A 24,304-nucleotide genomic window follows, 5' to 3' on the forward strand; every position below is an offset into this window, starting at 1 on the left:
TTACTAAGCCTTCGATGGAGATAAAGTGAACGGAGATAAAGTACCAGCCTGTGTTTGAAAAATGACAGTTAGGAGCTGACTGGCTGGTACTTATCTCCATTCACCTTATCTCCAGCCAAACCCCCTATTCAATATGAAAGTAGGCGAAAATTGGACCCGTCGAAACTTGAACAGGCGGAAAGTACAGATTTGGGGAAATCAGTCTGACAACCCCCAAAAGATGCTGTTCCCTATGGTACCCCCCGATTTGGCTTGCTGAAGGTATTTGGTGTTTTTAAACGGGCTCAATAGCTGTAAATAGCGTTTTTGTATGAGTGGTGCAGAATAGTATTCAGGAGGTTTTTTCCAGAAAAATAACTTATCCCAGCAAATTTGGGGTACTTGAAAATGGGGGCCAGCATATTTAAAAGTTGCTAAAGTTAAGTTGAAAAAATCGTAAAAAATCCACCTACCGCAAACCCTGCAATGAAAAAAAAACACCAGGGGCATACTTGGGGACCCCCCCAGAGTCAAGTTCGCTAGTTTTTATCTTTGTCCCCCAACATTTTTTCTTCACCCCCAAATTCAAAGTGATTTTTTGGGTTGTCCTTAAGTGTTTTTTAAATAATTTTGACACAGTTTACCTTTGGGGGACTGTCTGAAGGTTGCAGGGGGTTCCCGCAACGTTGCACCCCAATACCCCAATTCTGCACTTTTTTCCGCCTCCCATTTATAGGCAAAACTTTTCCGCCTGTTACATTGCATTGATTGTCCGCCTAGGCGGAAAGTCTTTCAAATTGAATACGGAGTAAAGTTCAAACAGGCAAAAATGACGTTATCGGCGAAAAGTTTTTGCCAAAAACACGTGAAAACGTCTTTTCGCTTCAAATTGAATACTGCCCCAAGGCTTAGTACATAGACGCCTGCGTTTGAAAACATAACAGCAGCTGATGTTGGTGCTTTATGTCTCTCCCAAGGCATCATACAAAAAATATCAGTTGGAATATTTGAATTTTTGGCCAATTTCAGACGTTTTACTACAATTTGTTGAGATAAATTAAAAAAATCAATCTAATTAAGTTTTGCAAAGTATATGAGCACATATACAGCATTACTAAGCTGAAGCATACTTACCCCCGAGGGTGGGGGCAGCCAGGCCGGCACAGAGGGGGGCGTGGTGGGCGGAAAAGTGGGCTCTGCAGGGGTTATGGCAGCACGACATGTGATCGTGGCCCCATCCATGCTATAGAGTGCAGAGAAAACAGGCATTGTGCATGTGATCTGTAACCGCGGGGTGGCGGGAGGAGAAGGCAAGTATGAGCTGAACAGAGGACATTGAGGAGCATATATTCAAGGTAGCGCATAGCAACCACATTATAGCTATTTTTTTTTTTTTAGTGCAATTAATTGGTTGCTATGAGCAACGCACTTTTCTCTTTTCCATACACAGTACAGTATGAGGCTGCAGGTCTTCAAATAATTACTGGACACTGGGCCTGATTCAGACCCGCTCGCGTCGTGCGCATGCACGAGACCCGGATAGCGGCGGGCAAGCCGTCGCTCCGGGTCTCGTACCAAAGGGGGCGTGCTGTCGATGGTGAGTGACAGCACGCCCCCTTTGGTGGGCGTGCCGGGGGAGTGGCTGCCCAGACGGAGGCGTTCCCATGGGAACGCCTGCTGTCTGGGGCCGGCCCCACTGACATCACTAGTGATGTCAGTGGGAGTGATGTCGGCTCTGATAGAGCCGAAAGCCCTCCAGGGCTTGCAGCAACGAGACCCTACCACAAGGGTCTCGTCGCAAGCCCGATGGTCGCGATGGTCTTGACCATTGTGACCATCTTCCTGGCCGCTCGCTATAGCTGTGGGTAGTCACCCACAGCTATACGAGCGGCCAGGAGGCCGCTCTAAAAATGAAGAAGGACGGCCCTGATTCAGAGCGAGCGCTCTGTCAGACCATCCGGCTCTGTATCAGGGCCACAGTTCCTGAATTTCTTATTCATTATATTTTTATATAATATAATGTACTTAAATGGGCATCTCGCCCACCTCAGTGGGTACCCCCTGTCACACTGTGCTCAGCAGCGCTCCCTGTTGGCAATGCAGTGGGATAAGCTTTCAGCAATCTGTGTGAATGAGGCTCTAAATGCACACATGCCGTATTCACAAGTACATTCCAATCATAAAACAGTATATGGTACATACAGCTTGTGGGCCTCTTCATCATATCCAGGTTCCGTGTGCTATAACGTACAGTATATAGACATTTCGGAATATACTACTTAGTTTTTTTTTTATTAAATAAAATATACATTATTGTCAGGACTCAGTGATAATACAAATTAAATAAAACATGTTACGACAACCAGTAAATACTTTGGCACATTCTACAGGTCCCGGAAGCAATACGTAAATGCCAGCGTGCGGGCATCACCGTACGTATGGTCACGGGGGATAACATTAACACAGCACGCGCCATCGCAGCTAAGTGCGGCATCATCCAGCCCGGAGAGGACTTCCTGTGCTTGGAAGGAAAAGAGTTCAACCGACGTATCCGGAATGAGAAAGGGGAGGTTTGTGTTCCCGACTCACATCTATTGGGATAATTCCGCAATTCCCTATATATATATATATATATATATATATATATATACACACCATATTGATAATAATTTACTAAGGGATGGATTTATAGGGCCTGAAGCAGAGGGTGGGCGCTGCTGCGTCTGCTCTTGCATCTGTTGTCGGAGTCACAGCTGCGATAATATGCAAATGTGCAAGTACTGAGACGCCCACTTTTAGCGTTTCTGGGCACTGTAACACCGCCGGTGATTCTTCAAACACCGTCATCGGCGCACATTCGCGGTCACCATGGACACTGGCACCAGCCCTATGGCAGGAGCAGTTTCTCTGTCTGAACATGAACCCTGCGGCTGTGCGTCTGGGAACGCAGCCGCTGTCACTCACGTCGGCGGCACTCCCATCACACGCCCATGAGGCAGATATTTTTTTGCGTTCACTTCAGGCCGCCTCCCAATCAGCGCCCAGGATCGGCCATCACTCTGCCCTCCTAATTTCTGATTACGTCTGGCCCGAACGCAACAGCACTCTTGTGCGCGCTCTCTGTGTGACGCATGCATCTAACGTTTTCTCCAGGACTTTTTGCGCATGCGCAGTCGCATATAATAACTCAACTACGTGAACATCGGCGTTGTGTTCGAATTGTGTGCACCTCTGAATAAGGCCCATAAGTTAATAGGGGAGATGTATCAAGATTTCTTAAGATGGGGAGAAGAGGATGAGTGGAGAAGTTGCCTATAGCAATCAATCAGCTTTCACCTATCATTTTATAGAATGTACTTGATAAATGCTACCTCAAAGCTGATTGGTTGCTACTGTATGGGTAACTTCTCCACTTGTCCTGAGGTTTTATACATTTCCCCTATGTGTATAGCCGTCAGAGATACTGTAAGATGTTGCATTGTCGTAAATGAGCATCATGTTGCCGCAGCACTGGGGTCTTGGGTTACATTCCTACCATGACCCTATTGGTGTGGGGTTTGTATGTGCTCACCATGTGTGTGTGGGTTTCGACTCCAGTTTCCTCCCACAAATACCAAATACATACTGGGAGGTTAATTGTCTTCTGGCATTCTAGTAGGGAAATTAGACTAATCTCTAATGAAGCAGAGACTAATTTACTTATGCTGGGTACACGCTGGCCGACATATTCAATTGAATTGTGAGCACGTCGGCGGGTGTGTACCAGCGATATGTCTGTGGATGACGCCGTTCACAGACATATCGCGTCGGCTGTGCAGCACCGCGATGCCCAATATATCTGCAGATGTATTGGTGCATCGTGCTGTAGGCCTGATTCAGCAAGGATCGCAACTGCAATGCCGATTGCTGCGTACCGCGTATGCACGAACACTCCACTGCGATCATGACTGCCATCGCAATGGCTACGCAGACCTATCGCAGAGTGATTGACAGGAAGTAGCGTTTGGGGGTGGAGACGGGGGGGGGTTGGTCGGCGAAAAGCAGGCTTGCCAGTGCGTTTGAACCCCGTTGCAGGGTGCGTGCATAAATTAGCCACTGTGATGGCATACACAACCTGAGCTCTCATTGCGTACCGGACGGTTAGCAATTCCTGAGTAAGGTCAGCGCTTGTTCAAGTGTGCTTTAGGCTGCGATGGTACTCGATGTTACCGATGGTTTAGCAGTCTTGCTAAGTATTACGGATGTGTGTTGGGCGTCCTTATGTTGTGCTGCAACGGCATAGCGATCGCAGAGGATTAGCATATGATCGCATGTGAGACTGCATGCGTAATCGCTATTGCAATCGCATCTGCGGTCCGTGCTGAATCAGACCCTGTGTGTGTACGGCCGGTCACCCGACCGCCCGTACACTTGCTACAGAGGCCGCCGGTGATTGACAGCTGAACAGTTGTGACGTCAATAACGACGCTTCGGGCCGACGATTGGTAAGTGTGTATGCACTTACCAGTCATCATATATTGTTGGACGCGGATCGGTCCGGGTGGCCAATCTGTCGTCCTAGTGTGTACCCAGCTTTAGAATAGCAACTGAGAGTACCCAAGGTGGTTTCCTCACCCTCTGCAAATCCGTAACTTGTTTAGAGGAGGGCGCTATGCAATGAAAACAATATTTTTATTATTATTATTATATAAAACCACCAATAAATGAATCACCCAGTGATTTTATATATATTTTTCAACAGACTTAATTATCATGTTGGAGTTTAATTTTTAAATTACTTCCAATTAGGGAGTGCACGTGTCTAAAACTGAAATATCTGGGTCAACTATGCCGAGCTGGCAATTTGACAATGGGCCGTTCCCGCATTACCGCCACCACGGCCAGCCATGCATACCATTTGATAAAACGTAATCTTGGGTTGGCGCCCGGGAGACTCTCGCATTGTCCCCAGTGATACTATTCCGCACATCTTTCCCCTCCCTCCCCCTTCCTGCCTGTACTCCTGTAGGTGTGAAGCAATTTTTAGTACCATATTTTGCTTTCATTAGTTTGATCAGTTAAATCACAAACATGATTACTAGTCTTACTATGACTTATAAACACACAGCTGTTTGTCTTCATGATTGCTACCAGTATTATACGTGTTTACATAATTCACTACCTTGAACTCAAAGTGCTGTCAGTTAAGCTGCAAATGATGAGCAATGTCCTGTAGTTGTACACTGCGCCATTAAACTGCTCAGCCTGTTGTCATGTGCTTTATTATTATTACATGCGGTTTCCTTTTCTTAGATAGAACAGGAACGTCTGGACAAAATCTGGCCAAAGTTACGGGTCCTTGCCCGGTCTTCACCTACGGATAAACACACGCTGGTAAAAGGTACAGACAGATGGACAGACATTTTTATTTTATTTTCAAAATGTGTATTAACTTATAAAGTAACTGCTGTATAATATAGAATAAGGGGATGGGGCCACGATGACGTAATTCAGCGTGAATCGTGTCTTCGGCTCTCTCCCGGGCTGCCCACTTGTATTCTATAAGTGGGCGGTTGCGAGGGGGGGGAGTGGATGCCGGCAGATTGGGTGGTGGCCAGCCGGGAGACTTGTCCACTTTTCCCTACCCGATTTTCGGGAGCCTTCCGGCCGTTGCGGGAGAGAAGGCAAGCATGTATAAGGGTTTAATTAAAGTAGAAGGCCTAAAATGTATTAGGTAACATTTAATAATGACGCTTTTATAGCCCACTTTGACCTTGGCATTGAATTGTTCAGCAGTGCTCCTCATAGTGACCTTAGGGAGAATCAAACAGCAGCATTTATTAATTTCTGATTTTAAGACTTCTATGGATAATGGGTTTCTCTATAAAGGGTTTATTTACTAAGCGTTGGGTTCTGCAATCCGGCGCTTCTATTTGTGTTTATGCCCGAAATTTAAAAGGACATTGCTTTTACTAGCGAGACATGGCTAATAAAATCATTGCCATTTTAAATTTTGGGCATAAACACAATCAGAAGCGCCGGGTTGTAGAACCCAACGCTTAGTAAATAAGCCCCTAAGAGATCTCAAACCTGTACATTATACTTGCAGCTGTTCTTTCAAGAGACTTACAGTAGCAACACTGACATCTGCTGGTTAGAGGGAGGTACTACAATTCTTTATTGAAATAGTTCCCAAGAATAAAATTAGTAAAAAAAATTAAAATAATTTAAACCAACATATCCATAAAACATCAGTTCCAATATATCAAAATTCATGGCTTATAAAAATGTGTGTAAAATACTGCAAAAGCACTATATCGAACAGTATGGGGTATATTTACTAACCTGCTGGTTTATAGAAGTGGAGATGTTGCCCATAATAACCAATCAGAGTTTAGCTATTAGCTTTTAGAAGGTGCTAGATAAATGATAAGTACAATCTGATTGGTTGATATGGGCAACACCTACACGTATATAAACCTGCACTTTAGTATACCCGCAGGAGTGACATGTTTGGAGTGCAGTTATTAGGACTGCAGGCTGGATCTCCTTACTTCTCCTTAGCACTCTTACAAAGCACAGCACCAATGTTTCTGCACCTGCAATACCCACAAGGTAGCACACTAGGTCATTCATAGGGCTGGTCCAAACTGTTACCAGTATGAACGTTACATTCTTGACAATACACTAAATTGATTTAAGTTTTGGGTGCTGTTCTCCTTTAATTGTCGGTAAACTATTGGGGCCCCATCAACTGTGTTGTTATAACGAGATGTAGTCGGCATTCCGGCGCACACAATGCCGGTGCTCAGGATCCCGGAGCCGGAATCGTGACAGGAGTCAGAAACCCAGCTCCAGAATCGGCTCCGATTCCGACAGCGAGTATTAGGGCTAGGTTTAGGGGTTAGGGTCAGGCACTAGGGGGCTACAATTCCTGGGGAGCTGAACGGTCTTATTGACAGGTTCAGCCTCACTATTTTCTGATACAGCAATAGTTGCAGCAGTGGTTGCTGTGTTATAGGGTAAAGCCAGAATGGTAAGAATCAGACGCAGTTTTGCTCGGTGAAGATTTTGAGTGGCTAAACGCACGAGGGAATTCATTTGAAGGACAACCCTGTGATCTTATTGGCTGATGCCACGTGTGACTTCATTGGATGACATAAGGTGGCTTCTTCGCTATTTGCTGCCCAAACTTGCCGAGCGTTCTTACCACAGTTAGAAAGACGAGAACACTTTCCACAACCAAAAAGGAAAAGCATGGTTGGTGGGGGACTCACTGGTATGTGTATTCTAATTTGCTGTGGTGGCTAAAATTCTGATCAAATGAATATGCATAATAGAAATTGGACTAATGGGCACAAGGGACTATGTATAGTAGAAATGAGCCCGTTGGCTAGGCACATGACAGTCTATGGAGCAGTAGTACTGCTGTAGTGAACCTGTTATGTTGGGCACAGGTCACCTGGTAGGCATAGGACTGTAGTGGATATGAGGCCATCATGCTGGTCATTGGGGTGTGTATGGTGTCTGCAGGACTGGCAGGCATGGGGAAGTTAAGTTGAACACGTGGCTTAGTATAGTGGGTATTAGACTTTGGTTTGCATAAGGCCATTTTGATAAACATGGATCTCTGCGTGGTTGGCATGAGATTGTTTTGCTTGGCACAAGGCTGTATATGTTGGACACGGGGTGTTTTCATAGGTACTATATGGTCGTATTATGGGCCTGATTCAGACCCACTCGTGAGCGACTGTCCGCTCGCAAGTGGGTCGATGTTCTGGACTGAGCATGCGCACGACGGAGGGAGCTCCGTCGTGCGCATGCGCCAGACGCGACGAGCGAAGGAAAGTCCTTCGCTCGTTGTGTCTGATCAAAGGGGGCGTGCTGTCGATGTTGATTGACAGCACGCCCCCTTTGGTAGGCGTGCCGGGGGCGTGCCACCCTGACGGGGGCGTTCCCACGGGTACGCCTCCCGTCAGAAGCCGGCCCACTGACATCACTAGTGATGTCAGTGGGAGTGATTTTGGCTCTGATAGAGCCAAAATCACTCCGGAGCTTGCGGTTGAAAACCACAACCGCAGGCTCCGGCTCGCAGTTTCGATGGTCGCGATGGTCACGACCATCGCGGCCATCAAAATGCACGCTCGTATAGCCTGTGGGTGGTGACCCACAGCTATACGAGCGTCATGGAGGCCGGCCCTCATTCAGAGCGTGCGCTCTGCTCAGAGCGTACGGCTCTGAATGAGGGCCTATATCCGGTGGCCATGACCAAGTTATGCTGGTATTGGGCAATCTGTGGGGGCCATAAGACAGTATTGACTCTTTTATCATATCATGTAGATGGTTTTTACCAGACGTTACTTATTCTGTTAAATTCTCCTTGCACTACTACTGTATATGCAGAATGCAGTGTGTATATTCATGCCTTACATACTGAGTATATGGTTTCTGAAGGGCCAAAGAAGTTTTCCTTCCAGGCTAAAAAAGTTGGACAGAAATCCCATAAGGTAAAAATGTCTGGGGCTCATTGGTATTACTGCGAGAATTTACGTTAGGAAACATTTTGATAAAGGGGGGTTATGTTCTAAGCCACCAGTTGTTTGCTTTACCACCCCCAAAACAATTTTGGTTTAAACTTCATTTTAATTAGACAACATTGAAATATAACATCTTTCAAACTCTTTATCAACTCACAATTTGATGTGAGTTAAAAAATTGTCAGCTGGCCCTACGTCTTCTTATAAGCAGCCCTGAAAAGGAGACTGATTCTTGGATGAACATACGAGGTATTAGTACCAGTCCTATGTTTGTGTTTCCTTAGCTCAGGAACAGCAAATGTCTCACTGTTGTACACTGCTAAAGCCGGCACAACTACCTGAGTGTCAGTCGCCTGTGAATAAACTCTTGTACCTTGTTTTATTTTCAGGCATAATTGACAGCACAACTGGTGAACAGCGTCAAGTTGTGGCAGTAACAGGAGATGGCACCAATGACGGCCCGGCTCTTAAAAAAGCAGATGTTGGATTTGCAATGGTAATATAATATCTATATATCTATAATGCGGGCTTACCCGGAATATGTAGGAAAATGTCTGAGATGTGTCTGCATGCATACAATAAGTGCCATTGCCTTCTATAAGAGAATGAGTCACGCCAATTGTTCCTAGTCCATTGATAGGTGGCATTCTGTTACATATCAGCTCTACCATAAAATGGCTGCATCCACTGTATGATTTTTAATGGACAGAGCAAACACTTAGGGGTATATTTATCATAGTTCAATTTGGCATCCGATTTTATGTTCGATTTAGCTCACCTGAAATCGATTCAAATCGAATGTAGAAATCCCTGTCAAAATCCCACATTTACTAAAATTCGATTTTGGAAGCCTTTTCGAAATCGAATTTGATTTATTTCGATTTTGAATATTGATTTCTTGTTGGATTTTGCATGCCCATGTCCAAATTTAACACATAATAGAACACAAAATCAAACATTAAATCCCCAAAATAATTAATCTGCTTCATACTGGAAATTTTAGCATGAGCAGGTGTGAATGATTTAGATGCATGCACTGATCAGTGAGATCGGTGCACGCTTCTGTATGTAGAAAGTTTGTAAAGTGTTCATTTTTTAAAGAAAAATTAGGTGGGGTCTCCCCCCCCTAAAAGCACAACCAGCACCAGGCTTTTCTGAGCCAGTCCTGGTTGTGAAAATACGGGGGACAAAATACGTAGGGGTCCCCGTATTTTCCAATACCAGCACCGGACTCTTTCTAGCAGGGGTGTAATGCCACAGCCGGGGTACCCTGTCACCGGGTCCCCCCACCAAAGCATTATACCTGACCGCTAGTCAGCCCAGGTAGGGTCCCCCCAACTTGGCTTGGAAACTGCATGCTGATTGACTCAGGGCCTGATTCAGACCCGCTCGCGAGCGCTGAGCGCTCGCAAGCGGGTTGATGGTGCCCAAGTGTGCATGCGCACGACGGAGGCGCCTCCGTCGTGCGCATGCGCGAGAACCGAATAACGACGGCCAAGCCGTCGTTAAGGGTGTCGCACCAAAGGGGGCGTGCTGTCGATGGTGATTGACAGCACACCCCCTTTGGTGGGCGTGCCGGGGGCGTGGCTGCCCAGACGGAGGCGTTCCCATGGGAACGCCTACCGTCTGGGGCCGGCCCCACTGACATCACTAGATACTGATAGAGCCAAAAGCACTCCTGGGCTTGCGTCAGCGAGACCCTACCGCAGGGTCTCGTCGCAAGCCCGAGGGTCGCGATGGTTTTGACCATTGCGACCATCATTTTGGCTGCTCGCTATAGCTGTGTGTGGTCACCCTGGCTCTGAATCAGGGCCTCAGTCACACACAGTGGGCCTGATTCAGCAGTGCATGGAAGTGCTCTGCTGATCGCAGAATCCCGATTATCGAGAATATGCATGTGCGCAGGACCCAATCTGCAAGTCTGCAGAATGGGCCCTGCGTAGTCTCACGCAGACCCTTCTATGCCTCTGCCTGATTGACAGCGGTGCGGGGGCGACTGGCGTTCCCAGAAACGGGAGTGGCAAGCCCAGGGACTGTGTCGTCCGACGCAGTGTTCTGGGCTCGCAAGCCAGCCAGCCTGAGTAAGCTGAGGCTTACTCAGCTGGATGGCGGCCCGGCGCCGTCCACCATAGCAACTATCGACCACCGATGGTCGCGATGGTGATCCCAGGCTGCGACTTCCATCGCAGTTCTGGGATCGCAAATGCAGCAGGGGGTGTCACACACTGCTTGTGTGCAGCTTTGCAATTGCGATCCTTGCTGAATCACCCCCCGTGTCACATATCAAATATCACATATCAAATTAATCAGCACAGTCTGCTGGTGCATCCTAGTCGCAGCACATTGCGACTTAGACACGGGCCCAAGCCCACCAGGAGGAACTGTTTGATGCGACAGCAGCAAAGACGAGTGAGGACACAGCTGTGTCTCCTCCTTAAAGTTGGCACTGTAGAATTATACTATGATCTTATATTTAATGTTGTCTGGTACAGTATATTGGCTATTAAAACATAAAAGATAATCACTATACTGTATTTTATAGGTGCATCTTCTAGTGGTTGCATCTAAATGGGTAAAATAAATATACTGTAAAATTTCACCATAAAAGAAAAAAATTGTGCGAACATTTATTTGCCATTAACGATTATATTAACTACATAAAATGTAAAGAAGAAAATATACCTGATATCTTCCTCATAGACACTTTTGTTCATTAACTTACAATGTCGCATTCATGCAGTGCATGCAAATAAATCTTATGCTGCATACACACGGTCAGATTTTGTTTCAGATATGAACGATAACGACTGTAAAAATCGATGTACGATGCACGTTCCCGCATGTCAGATAACGATCTCTGACATCGACTGTGTTTGCAGTTAGATTTTGACGATTTCATTCATTTTAATACTGTCAGAAATCGTTCAATCTTTCATCGTTGATAAAATCATTCAAACTTTTGTAAAAATCGTTCATAATTCATCGATCATCAAATCTGACCATGTGTATGCACGATTAGTCTCCGAGTCTGTACAGGTCCTATATTTGCCAAACTCCATGGAATCTGCCATATTGATCATTGAGTCTCTTCGATTACTCTTTTTTTGCTTTACCTAGGGATTGGCAGGTACAGATGTCGCCAAGGAAGCCTCGGATATCATCTTAACGGATGACAATTTCTCCAGCATAGTCAAGGCCGTTATGTGGGGCCGCAACGTCTACGACAGCATCTCCAAATTTCTTCAATTTCAACTGACGGTCAACGTGGTAGCAGTGATTGTGGCATTTACTGGGGCCTGCATTACTCAGGTCAGTGTGTTCTGCTGCCGAATAATACTGAACGGTGTCATCCTGATGCCGCCAGTGTTGTTTTACTGTAGTAACGTTCACAAGGAGACTTGACCTAAGGAAACATTATTATATTTCAGCTTATAAGGACGATTGACAAAACATTAGCTAGAGACCGCTTATAACATTACAAACATGGGCAGTCATTTTTTTTATAATAAAGATGCAACATGTTTGGCCTCTGTGACACCTACAGGTACACATCTATCGCATTTAGGATCTAATTCTTAGCTGGACGCTATAATGACGCAGGAGGCATCTGAGGACAACTGCAGGCATCACAGATCTGAGTGCTGTGTCTGGAGAAGCAGCTTTAGATCACGAAATAGTTAGTCTACGCCGAACTGTATATACACACAAGGGTGGTTCAACAGTAAGGTAACAAGACCTCTCACGTGTGTAATGTTTTCTGTTTCATTCTAATTTCCTGTCAGGCCAGAACAGATAGACCACTGCTTCCCCTCACGGCCATTAGACTGGGCCTCATATCAGTCATACTGTCCCAGCATCAGGTGTAAGATGGCGGGGCTGGCGGGAACACTGTCAAACATTGAGGTGCGTAGTGTGATCAGATTTCTGCGTCTAAAGGGCCCATCAGCAGCTGATATTCATCGCCAACTTGTTGAGGTGTACGGTGATAACGTCATGTCACAGAGACAAGTTTGGGTTTGGTGCCGCTGCCTTTGATAACGACAGGACAGACATTCGAGATGAGCAGCGATGCGACCGGACAAGCACGTCCACCATAGATGACAACTTGTGCTGCATTGAAGGTCTGATTCAGTGGGTACAGTGCACAGCATAGTTCATGAGCAATTGGGGTACAGGAAAAAGTGGTCACGCTGGGTACCGAAGCAACTCACAGAAGTTCACAAAACCAATAGGATGTGATTGTCTCTCGTGCACTTAATGCGTTACCATGAGGAGGGAGTGAAGTTCCTCTAGCGTATTGTTACAGGCGATGAAATGTGGTTGTAATCATATGACACTAGAGACAAGTCAACATCCATGACATGGAAGCACGCATCGTCCCCACCTTCAAATACATTTTAAAACAACTCCATCAGCAAATAAGGTTGTGGCAACCGTGTTTTGGGACCACAAAGGCGTGCTTCTTGTTAATTTCCTCACCAAGGGAGATACTGGGACTGCTGTCCCCTATTGTGACATTTTAAGCCGGTTGTGGAGGGCAATTCGTCGTAAAACTACCTGGGTTCTGTGAACAGACGTCGTATTGCTGCACGATAACGCCAGGCCACACTCAGCCAACCGCACGTGTGAGTTGTTGCGGCGCTACCATTGGGAGGTACTGGACCATCCTCCCTACAGTCCTGACCTGGCACAGAGTGATCTCCATCTCTTTGGACCATTGATGAAGCATCTAGGTGGAAGGTGATTCACAAGCGATGGTGAAGGTCAGCAAACCATCATGTCCTGGCTACAGGCGCATGACACTGTCTTCTATGCCGGGATAGATGCCTTGATGTACCGTTGGAACAAATGCTTAGACAAGTATGGGGACTATGTGAAAAAATAAGTTGTACCAAGGCCATTGATTATACATATATGTATGAGTTGAATAGATTTACGCAATGAGCGGTCTTGTTACCTTATAAAAACATCATAGTATGCAATAAATACAAAAAGTTACTATATTAGGAACATGAGTATATATGTAGAAAAAGACCAATGATTTACCGCAAAAGTTGCCAGCGCACCAAAGTGTCATGGTGGTCATATTCAGCATATCAGCCTGCGTAATCATTATGTCCCCATGGGCTACAAGCAATTCCTACATATAATTATTTTTAACAATATAAAATGTACCAAATGTCAGCAACAAATGTAATAAATAAATAAAATACATTTTGCTCCAAGCACAAGTAATAAATGTGTGTAGAGTTGGTCTACATTTGTATTTGGCAAATTACGCAAACGCCCCACAAAATTCAAGGGACACTATATTGCAGGCTACAGTATAGGCTTAGAGTGCTAGCAGTCTGGGCAACATCATGCTTACCATACTGAGCACGCCAGAGTTAATGGGACACTAGGAAAGGAGATGCCTGATTGCAGTGGATGATGATCACATTGTCACTGCTAGCCAGACAACAAACAAAAGTAAGCTGGGCTTTTCAATAACATTTTTGTGGTTCTCTTTTATAGGGTATAACATTTGGCATAACCATTGTTCCTTAATACATCTTAATGTGTATCTGAGAAGGGGCTTAACTAGGTATTTGAAGGCTCCATAGCAAAAGTTTGTAAGGGCCCCTATGTACCAGATTTGGTATAAAAAGACTCAGACGCAGGGTAGAGGAGTCTGTCTTTCTCTCTCCCCTGGACAGTGCTGACAGATCGGGTCAGCTGCAAGTGGATTGTGAAGTCTCACAATGAACCTCATTCCTTAACCTTGTAGTATTTGGGATAAGGATGCTAGTGGGGTAAAGGAGTGTGTAATTGCGATTGTGGTGATCTCCCTGGTATTTGTTGGCAAGCGTGCTACATTATTATATTGTGTATTTTAGGGTGCATCTTTTTACTACTATTTTCCTAGGTGATTTAATCAACCCATGTCGAGGTAACGGAAAGGCCAGGTGCGATGCAAAAGACTGCCCAGGAGGCAGGGACAGTGAGATATACAGCAGGCCCGGGTGTTAGAAGTTGTGTGGCCAAAACCTTAGGGCATGCTTACGCCCAGTGGTTAAAAGATGCATTCAGAGTACTTGGTGAATCGCCGTGCAACAGCGGCACATACCAAGTACAGTTTATTCCTCCACTAGTATGGCTGGCCTAGGGTCCCAGAAAAGCCCCAGTCCGGTCTCAACCCCCCCTACGCACCCCTGCCTTGGGCGGGAAAAACAGCTGCCAGTACAAAAAGAGCTAAACATTACCCCTGTGTTCTCACCTATTACACAATTAACAGTACACAAACAAAAGAAATGTTTAGACAATAGTAGCAGTCTGTATGACCTTAATTAGCGACATTTAAGGACTGTACAATGAATACAATACATACCTGGCTATTGGACCCATACATCAACAATCAATCGAGCCAAATCTACGTTTTGCCAATTATTTTGTAAGATCAACATGTTGGAAATCCTAATTCTCCAATAATGGCCCTCATTCAGAGCCGTACGCTCTGAGCAGAGCGCACGCTCTGCATGAGGGCCGGGCTCCTTTTTCATGGAGCGTCCTCCTGGACGCTCGTATAGCTGTGGGTCACCACCCACAGGCTATACGAGCGTGCATTTTGATGGCCGCGATGGTCGTGACCATCGCGACCATCGAAATTGCGAGCCGGAGCCTGCGGTTGAGGTTTTCAACCGCAAGCTCCGGAGTGATTTTGGCTCTATCAGAGCCAAAATCACTCCCACTGACATCACTAGTGATGTCAGTGGGCCGGCTTCTGACGGGAGGCGTTCCCGTGGGAACGCCCCCGTCAGGGAGGCACGCCCCCGGCACGCCCACCAAAGGGGGCGTGCTGTCAATCAACATTGACAGCACGCCCCCTTTGATCGGACACAACGAGCGAAGGAAAGTCCTTCGCTCGTCGTGTCTGGCGCATGCGCACGACGGAGCTCCCTCCGTCGTGCGCATGCTCAGTGCAGACCATCGACCCACTTGCGAGCGTACAGCCGCTCGCGAGTGGGTCTGAATCAGGCCCAATGTTTTTTGTGATCAGTAAACCCCATACATGTATATATTATTTTTTACAAATTCATCGGCAAAGCGCAGAATTGGCCCGATTGATTGTTGATTTATGGACCTCATATTACAATGCAATACAAGCAAAGATAAACAACGTTTGGGCTTGAAGTAGTGTCCATCAGGCTCAACCTTTATCTTCAATGTCCTGACACCCATATTTCCTCACACACACAGAACAATCTTAATCTAAAGGTGCGTGCACACTAGAAAATTCGCTCCATTAGCGATATCGTCTAGTGCGTCCCCGGCAGGGGTGTGCTCAGTGTCATTAACGACATTGAGCACACACGCTGAACGAACTGAACGATATCATGAACGATATCGTTCAGTGCCGGGCACCCTCCCGCATCCCTGAACATGCAACAACCTGACAATATCATAAGGTTGGCCTACATGTTCGGGCGATGAACGACAATGACCAACAACCTGCGAGGGGGCGCACATCGTTGGTCGTTCGTTGTTATCGTTCATCATCGCTTTAGCGTACACACTGGCCGAAATAGTGACTGACTGGACGATAATGATATCGTTATCGTTCAGTCATTTAAAATATCACCAAGTGTGTATGCAAAATAAGTCTAATAAACTTGATGTAGGTGTTTTCACTGACAGTGAGCAACTTTTTAAAAAATATAGCAAATTAGACATCAAAGTAATATAAAAATACCGATCTTAACAAAACACTTGAATGCTAATGCTAATGGCTGCCCATAGCAAAATAGCAACACATTGATATTATGCTTTTTTGTTGATTAACCTTTCAATTTCTATCACTTATTTAGGACTCACCGTTAAAAGCAGTACAAATGCTCTGGGTTAATCTTATTATGGACACATTTGCTTCGCTGGCGCTAGCGACAGAACCTCCTACGGAATCACTGCTTCTACGCAAACCTTACGGAAGAAACAAGCCCCTTATATCTCGCACCATGATGAAGAATATTCTCGGCCATGCAGCCTACCAGCTTGTAATCATCTTCACGTTGTTGTTTGCTGGTAGGTGTCAATAAAGTTGGGCCAAACAATTGAACAACGAATGCAGAATTTACATTTACATGCCGGAATTGGGAACTAACGGGAATTCTTTTGTTCCCTCTCCAGGTGAAATCTTCTTTGACATTGACAGTGGCAGAAATGCCCCTTTGCACTCGCCCCCTTCTGAACATTACACCATTATTTTTAACACCTTCGTCATGATGCAATTGTTCAACGAAATAAATGCCCGTAAAATCCACGGAGAGAGGAATGTGTTTGACGGTATTTTTGCAAATCCAATTTTCTGTAGCATAGTGTTGGGCACTTTTGGAGTTCAGGTAAGAACGTATGTGAATGCAGAAGACATGTAATGAGTTTATAGCGCTCAGTTCTCTTGCATTCCGGTCACTTAAAAAAAAACTGTTGAGCTATAATGAATTTAAAGGGGATATACACCTCTGTACAGCCCCGTTAGGCGTCTCCCCCATTAACCACTGGATCCCGCCAGGGCCTAATTCAGGGTAGTACGTGAGGCCAATATTTAAGCAGTTCGCCGATGGTTTTATTACGGCTCATGCGTCTAAGTAACACGGCGCATTCGTCCAGATGCCTCTGTTGTGTCGCTAGCAGAAAGAATTTAGACGCAGAATGATTGCCAGTTAGGGATCGTTTGTTGGTGGTAACGGAGGGCTGGCTAGAAATATGCGGATATGTCTCAATTGTTTTATAGGCGTGTCGGATCCAGCCACTGCGTCACTCCACGCAGTTTCATTGGTGCCAGCGTCTTAATTCCGTAAACATGGGGTTACTGAGAACGCCGATAATTGACCGATCTGCGACCGGTGCTGCATCTTTTTACGCAGATGCTGCAACTCTTTACGCAGCCGATTGGATTGGCAAAGCCACCGGCGGGTGTCTCAATACATATCCCGGAGGCTGCGTAAATAAAATTCAATAAAAATTTTACTTATTGAAAAACATTTTAAAATGGGGCACAAGATTTCTGTTAATTCTTCTACATCGACGGGTGGCATTAAAATAAGAAAAAGAAATGCGTGAGCCCGCGGGAGACGGACGCGTTTGTGACGTCACTTGAGTGAGAACTATAAATATATATGAATGAAAAGTATAGGTGTAGGGACTTTAAGTCCCCATATCTCCATAGCCCTCTCACCTAGAAAAGGATGAGGGATCCCTTATTCAAAGAGGGGAGTCCTCTTTTTTCAATTGAGGAGCCCACATAAACGCTAATATCCATACACTGGGGTCCAGACATGGGGTAAGATGTCCCCAACATGGCTTCCAAAAATTCAGGGGCACTCACATTTGAAAGAGGGAAATCCCTAGTAACCAGGGCCGGCTCAAGGGGTCTGAGCACCCTGTGCTGGGTGGCGTGGCCTCATTACCATAGGCCACGCCCCCTAAGTTATTTGGAGGCGTGTGCGTGGCATCCATTCACACTCCGCGGGTCCGGCACCGCCGCACAGCTGCGGCGGTGGGGGTCCGCAACCTCCCGATTTGACCTCCCGCGGGCAACTTCGGCCCACGGGTGAAACAGCGGGAAGTCGGGATTTGGGGGAGGGGAGCGCCCTCTATGGGTGGCGCCCCTGTGCAACTGCACTGGTCGAACGCCCCTAGAGCCGGCCCTGCTAGTAGCTATTCTCTGGTGATCATCACCAGACAATATCAGCCATAGTTACTATCTCGGACACACATAGGGGCTCCCTTGTTTGCAAAGAGTCTCCTCCCCTCTTTCAAACAATGCTCCCACTTAGTAGTTATTACCTGGTGATCACCAGATAATGAATAAAACCGTACACAAAAGTGACATTTTCCACAGACGGGATGGATCTAAAGCCCAGATGTCCCCCATTTTGTGTCAAATAATAACAGGCAGTGCCCTTATTTAATGTGGTAGGTTTTCTAGCTTAGAAAATGGTAAGTCATGTTATTCTGGTGCTATTATTTCTACACACAGGACCTTATTCAGAGGTGCAGGCAATTCATACACAATGACAATGTTCTCGCAGTTAAGGGATTATTTGCAACTGCGCATGCGTAAAAAGTCCTGAAAACGCCGCACGCCTTACACAAAGATTCTGCTGCGATCGGGACAGACGATATGAGATTGAGGCGGCAAAGTGATTGTCGTTCCTGGGCCGTGACTGAGAGGTGGCCTGAGGTGAAAGGTAAAAAAATGGTGTCTCATGGGCGCGCTGCGGGCGTGTCAGTAGCAGCTGCGACATTCTCAGGCGCACAGATGCAGTCACAGAGGCCATGTTCAGAGTGCAATGGTGCGCCGACGGTGGCGTGTCAAGAATCACCGGCGGTGTTACAGCGCGCATAGACACTAAAAGTGGGCGTCTCAGTACATTCAGACGCAGGCTCCTGCACCAGGGGAAAAGCTGAAACTGGTATTTGCATATTATCGCAGACGCAGCAGCTTCTGCCTCTGAATCAGGCCCAGAGTGTTCCAATTTAGATTAATTAGCAAAATAAAGAAGTGTAAAAAAACAATATATCATTTGTGTGGGTCACATCGATGCTGGAATGTAATGAGCACAAACATCAAAAAATGGGTGAGAAAACCCTCAGCAGCAACGGGGTTAATAATTGTACGTCTATCATGTTTGCTCTCAGAGCCTCTACAGCCTTTGGGCCTGAGTCAGAGGTGCGCGCTATTCCAGCGGCCATTGCTTCTTTTGCCCGCAGCGCAACTGCATCTTTATGCCAATCTGCCGCTGTGCCTATTAAGACTCACCGTTGGTCGCACGGTCGGAGATTGTACCAGCCCTATGGAGGCACAGAGTCTCCTTCTGGACACGGCCGCTGGTGTCACTGCATCTACGCCCGCGTCTGACTTGCCACGCCCCTGTTACCATTCAGAAACGCCCACTGACGTTGCCTCTGCCTCCAAATTCATCTGCATCTCATGGCTGTAACCATTGGGAAGCAGGCGCAGTCTGAAAACATTGGGCCTGATTCAGAGCCGTTCGCTATTTGCGGTCGTTCGTTCAAAAACAAGGGGTGGCTATTCAAATGATCCGTTCGCAAATTGCAGTCTGTTCACACCTCTAAGTCTGAACGAGCGAGCAAAACATACGCTCGTTTATTTGTTAAAAACGCCCCCTGGCCACTCGCACCATACGTCATGTCCGCTATTTATTAGATTAGTCGAGTACATCGACCAGCGTATGAACTGCTCGCTGTTCTTGTGCTTGGTTTTTGCTACCACAATCTTGCGAGCAGTTCTGGCTATAAAATAACCCAGTGACGTGGTCAATGACGCTGCTGTATTAATTATGCACACCCATAAAACGCCCGTTTTGACCTTTAAGCACGCCTGCGTTCGGATCTCCACTCCCCATTTTCAAGCACCTTCCCCTGTTACCACCCACATACGCCTCATTCTGTCACTCAAAATAGCAGGCATTCGCTATATTGCGAGCACATGAATTTCGGCCGCACTGACTGGTTCGCGCATGCGTATAACGATCCGTACGCATGCGCAGATGTGCGAACATCGCTCGGAACGAGCGTACTGCCGCTAGCGAGTGGCTCTGAATGAGGGCCATTGACCGCTAGCGTGCGGCATCAACACTGCCTGCACCTAGGAATCAGACCCTGCGTGTATATTAATTAACTTAGAAACAGCGCTAAAATGTACAGGCCAGGGAAGTATATGTAGACAATGCATTAAAGTAAACTGTCATGTGAATAGTTCATCCACTAGGGGGCGGTACAGTACTGATGATTGCACCCAGCCTTCCAGTTTAATTTCACCTTCTTAGGATTCACCTTTTCCCAAACAAAAGAAGTATTTATTGTTTTTGACCTATTGCGTCTGTAATTAATAAACAGGCACTGCAGTCACTTTCTATAGATACAGGTCCTTTACAGTATATCCTCCATTCTGGTTTGGGTTATAGAACGTGCACACCTGATTAGGGATAAACTGATGTAATGTGGTCTGTTCTGCATGGATCCATAGTTTATTTTGTATATATGCTTTTGTCAAAAACCATATGTGCATAGTATAAAGATTAGTGATCCATGCAATTGCAAATAATACTAAGGGGAATATTTACTAAAGTGAGATTTTTTTTTACAAGTGGAGATGTTGCCCATAGCAACCAATCAGATTCTAGTTATTATCTTCCTTCTAGAAGATAATAACTAGAATCTGCTAGTTACATCTTAAGTACCTGTAGAATCTGATTAGTCGCTATGGGCAACATCTCCATTTCTAAAAACTCTCACTTTACTAAATATAAGTGTAAGCACAGGAGTACATCAGACCTTGTACGTGTGATCCAGCCCTAAGACAGTGTGAGAATACTGGGGGGGCATCTGTGTGCTATCATAGATTATTGGCTACGTTAAAACAGTTAAAATAGATTTTTATTAATATTGTTATTATTATAATAAATACATTTTATTGAGCCTTTATAGTGGCGACATATTCTATTGCACTTTACAATTGCAAGGTTAAAAAGGAGACTGAACAACAAAGAGTAAGAAGGGCCCTCTCGCAAACTCACAATCTACAGTATAGGGAATAGGAATTTGATACATGAGAATGAGGGCTACATATTGTATTTTGGTCCAGCCATATTGCAGAGGTTCTCGTCGGTGATCCAGTCACACACAGATGTTGGCCATTGAAGAGTTGGTTGTGTGACAAAATGAAGCTTTTTATTAGGCTGAGGATCCTGTCATTATAGTCTCCACTAAACAACTTTCAACAACTGTTTTTTTTTTTTCTTCTTGTTCCAGATTTTGATTGTCCAGTTCGGAGGGAAGCCCTTCAGTTGCTCGCCATTAAACGCACAGCAATGGCTCTGGTGCCTCTTTGTGGGAGTGGGGGAGCTGGTCTGGGGACAGGTGAAATATTACTGTATGATTGTTACCCTAACCCAAATTGTTTTTCATAATATTTTGTCAAAAGTTTCAATATAGTTAACCAGTATACTACTTTTCTTTTAATGTACACATGCAACCCATACTTGCCTCCTCTATGTTAAGGGCCCCATACATCTGCGACGGATTGCCGCAATTCCCCGTTCTGCTGAAATCAGGGATATTCAACATAATGAATTTCTCTAATTCGCCGACGGATCGCTTATCATCAATGTCCACAGATCGACAGTTTTGGTCGGCATCAACAGCACGGGAAATCGAGGCTCAGATGTACGGTGCTAATAACTTGGAGTTTGCTATACCTACACTAACCCACACGAAGGAACACAGTGGTGCTATACCTACACTTACCCACAGGTAGGAACACAGTGGTGCTATACCTACTCTTACCCACAGGTAGGAACACAGTGGTGCTATACCTACACTAACCCACAGGAAGGAACACAGTGGAGCTATGCCTACACTAACCCACACGAAGGAACACAGTGGAGCTATACCTACACTTACCCACAGGAAGGATCACAGTGGTGCTATACCTACACTAACCCACAGGAAGGAACACAGTGGTGCTATACCTACACTAACCCACAGGAAGGAACACAGTGGTGCTATACCTATACTAACCCACACGAAGGAACACAGTGGTTCTATACCTACACTTACCCACAGGAAGGATCACAGTGGTGCTATACCTACACTAACCCAAAGGAAGGAACACAGTGGTGCTATACCTACACTTACCCACAGGAAGGTACACAGTGGTGCTATACTTACACATACCCACAGGAAGGAACACAGTGGTGCTATGCCTACACTAATCCACAGGTAGGAACACAGTGGTGCTATACCTACACTTACCCACAGGAAGGATCACAGTGGTGCTATACCTACACTAACCCACAGGAAGGAACACAGTGGTTCTATACCTACACTTACCCACAGGAAGGATCACAGTGGTGCTATACCTACACTAACCCACAGGAAGGAACACAGTGGTGCTATACCTACACTTACCCACAGGAAGGAACACAGTGGTGCTATACCTACACATACCCACAGGAAGGAACACAGTGGTGCTATGCCTACACTAATCCACAGGTAGGAACACAGTCTAGCTATACCTACACTAACCCACAGGAAAGAACACAGTGGAGCTATGCCTACACTAACCCACAGGAAGGAACACAGTGGTTCTATACCTACACTTACCCACAGGAAGGATCACAGTGGTGCTATACCTACACTTACCCACAGGAAGGAACACAGTGGTGCTATACATACACATACCCACAGGAAGGAACACAGTGGTTCTATACCTACACTAACCCACAGGAAGGAACACAGTGGTGCTATACCTACACTTACCCACAGGAAGGAACACAGTGGTGCTATACCTACACATACCCACAGGAAGGAACACAGTGGTGCTATGCCTACACTAATCCACAGGTAGGAACACAGTGGTGCTATACCTACACTTACCCACAGGAAGGATCACAGTGGTGCTATACCTACACTAACCCACAGGAAGGAACACAGTGGTGCTATACCTACACTTCCCCACAGGAAGGAACACAGTGGTGCTATAGCTACACATACCCACAGGAAGGAACACAGTGGTGCTATGCCTACACTAATCCACAGGTAGGAACACAGTGGCGCTATACCTCCACTTTCCCACAGGAAGGAACACAGTGGTGCTATACCTACACTAACCCACACGAAGGAACACAGTGGTGCTATACCTACACTTACCCACAGGTAGGAACACAGTGGTGCTATACCTACACTTACCCACAGGTAGGAACACAGTGGTGCTATACCTACACTTTCCCACAGGAAGGAACACAGTGGTGCTATATCTACACTAACCCACACGAAGGAACACAGTGGTGCTATACCTACACTTACCCACAGGTAGGAACACAGTAGTGCTATACCTAATCTTACCCACAGGTAGGAACACAGTGGTGCTATACCTACACTAAACCACAGGTAGGAACACAGTGGAGCTATGCCTACACTAACCCACAGGAAGGAACACAGTGGAGCTATACCTACACTTACCCACAGGAAGGATCACAGTGGTGCTATACCTACACTAACCCACAGGAAGGAACACAGTGGTGCTATACCTACACTAACCCACAGGAAGGAACACAGTGGAGCTATGCCTACACTAACCCACACGAAGGAAAACAGTGGTTCTATACCTACACTTACCCACAGGAAGGATCACAGTGGTGCTATACCTACACTAACCCACAGGAAGGAACACAGTGGTGCTATACCTACACTTACCCACAGAAAGGAACACAGTGGTGCTATACCTACACATACCCACAGGAAGGAACACAGTGGTGCTATGCCTACACTAATCCACAGGTAGGAACACAGTGGTGCTACACCTACACTTTCCCACAGGAAGGAACACAGTGGTGCTATACCTACACTAACCCACACGAAGGAACACAGTGGTGCTATACCTACACTTACCCACAGGTAGGAACACAGTGGTGCTATACCTACACTTACCCACAGGTAGGAACACAGTGGTGCTATACCTACACTTTCCCACAGGAAGGAACACAGTGGTGCTATATCTACACTAACCCACACGAAGGAACACAGTGGTGCTATACCTACACTTACCCACAGGTAGGAACACAGTGGTGCTATACCTACTCTTACCCACAGGAAGGAACACAGTGGTGCTATACCTACACTAACCCACAGGAAGGAACACAGTGGAGCTATGCCTACACTAACCCACACGAAGGAACACAGTGGTTCTATACCTACACTTACCCACAGGAAGGATCACAGTGGTGCTATACCTACACTAACCCACA

At 46.0% G+C, this 24,304-nt stretch overlaps 1 protein-coding gene across 6 annotated transcripts in view; it reads left to right on the top strand.

Annotated features, from left to right (window-relative positions):
• Positions 1 to 24,304, top strand: part of ATP2B3 (ATPase plasma membrane Ca2+ transporting 3) — a 364,455-nt gene that overhangs the window by 284,352 nt on the left and 55,799 nt on the right. For all 6 annotated transcript variants that reach the window (XM_088462918.1, XM_088462919.1, XM_088462920.1 and 3 more), the window contains 7 exons: positions 2,370 to 2,549; positions 5,272 to 5,359; positions 8,885 to 8,991; positions 11,613 to 11,804; positions 16,340 to 16,553; positions 16,659 to 16,870; positions 21,309 to 21,416. In XM_088462918.1, the coding sequence (XP_088319044.1) occupies positions 2,370 to 2,549; positions 5,272 to 5,359; positions 8,885 to 8,991; positions 11,613 to 11,804; positions 16,340 to 16,553; positions 16,659 to 16,870; positions 21,309 to 21,416 (1,101 nt within the window). The remainder of the gene's footprint in view (positions 1 to 2,369; positions 2,550 to 5,271; positions 5,360 to 8,884; positions 8,992 to 11,612; positions 11,805 to 16,339; positions 16,554 to 16,658; positions 16,871 to 21,308; positions 21,417 to 24,304) is intronic.

The sequence above is a fragment of the Taudactylus pleione genome, unplaced genomic scaffold (assembly GCF_031769625.1).
Source record: "Taudactylus pleione unplaced genomic scaffold, aTauple2 ptg001288l, whole genome shotgun sequence".
Taxonomy (NCBI): Eukaryota; Metazoa; Chordata; class Amphibia; order Anura; family Myobatrachidae; genus Taudactylus; species Taudactylus pleione.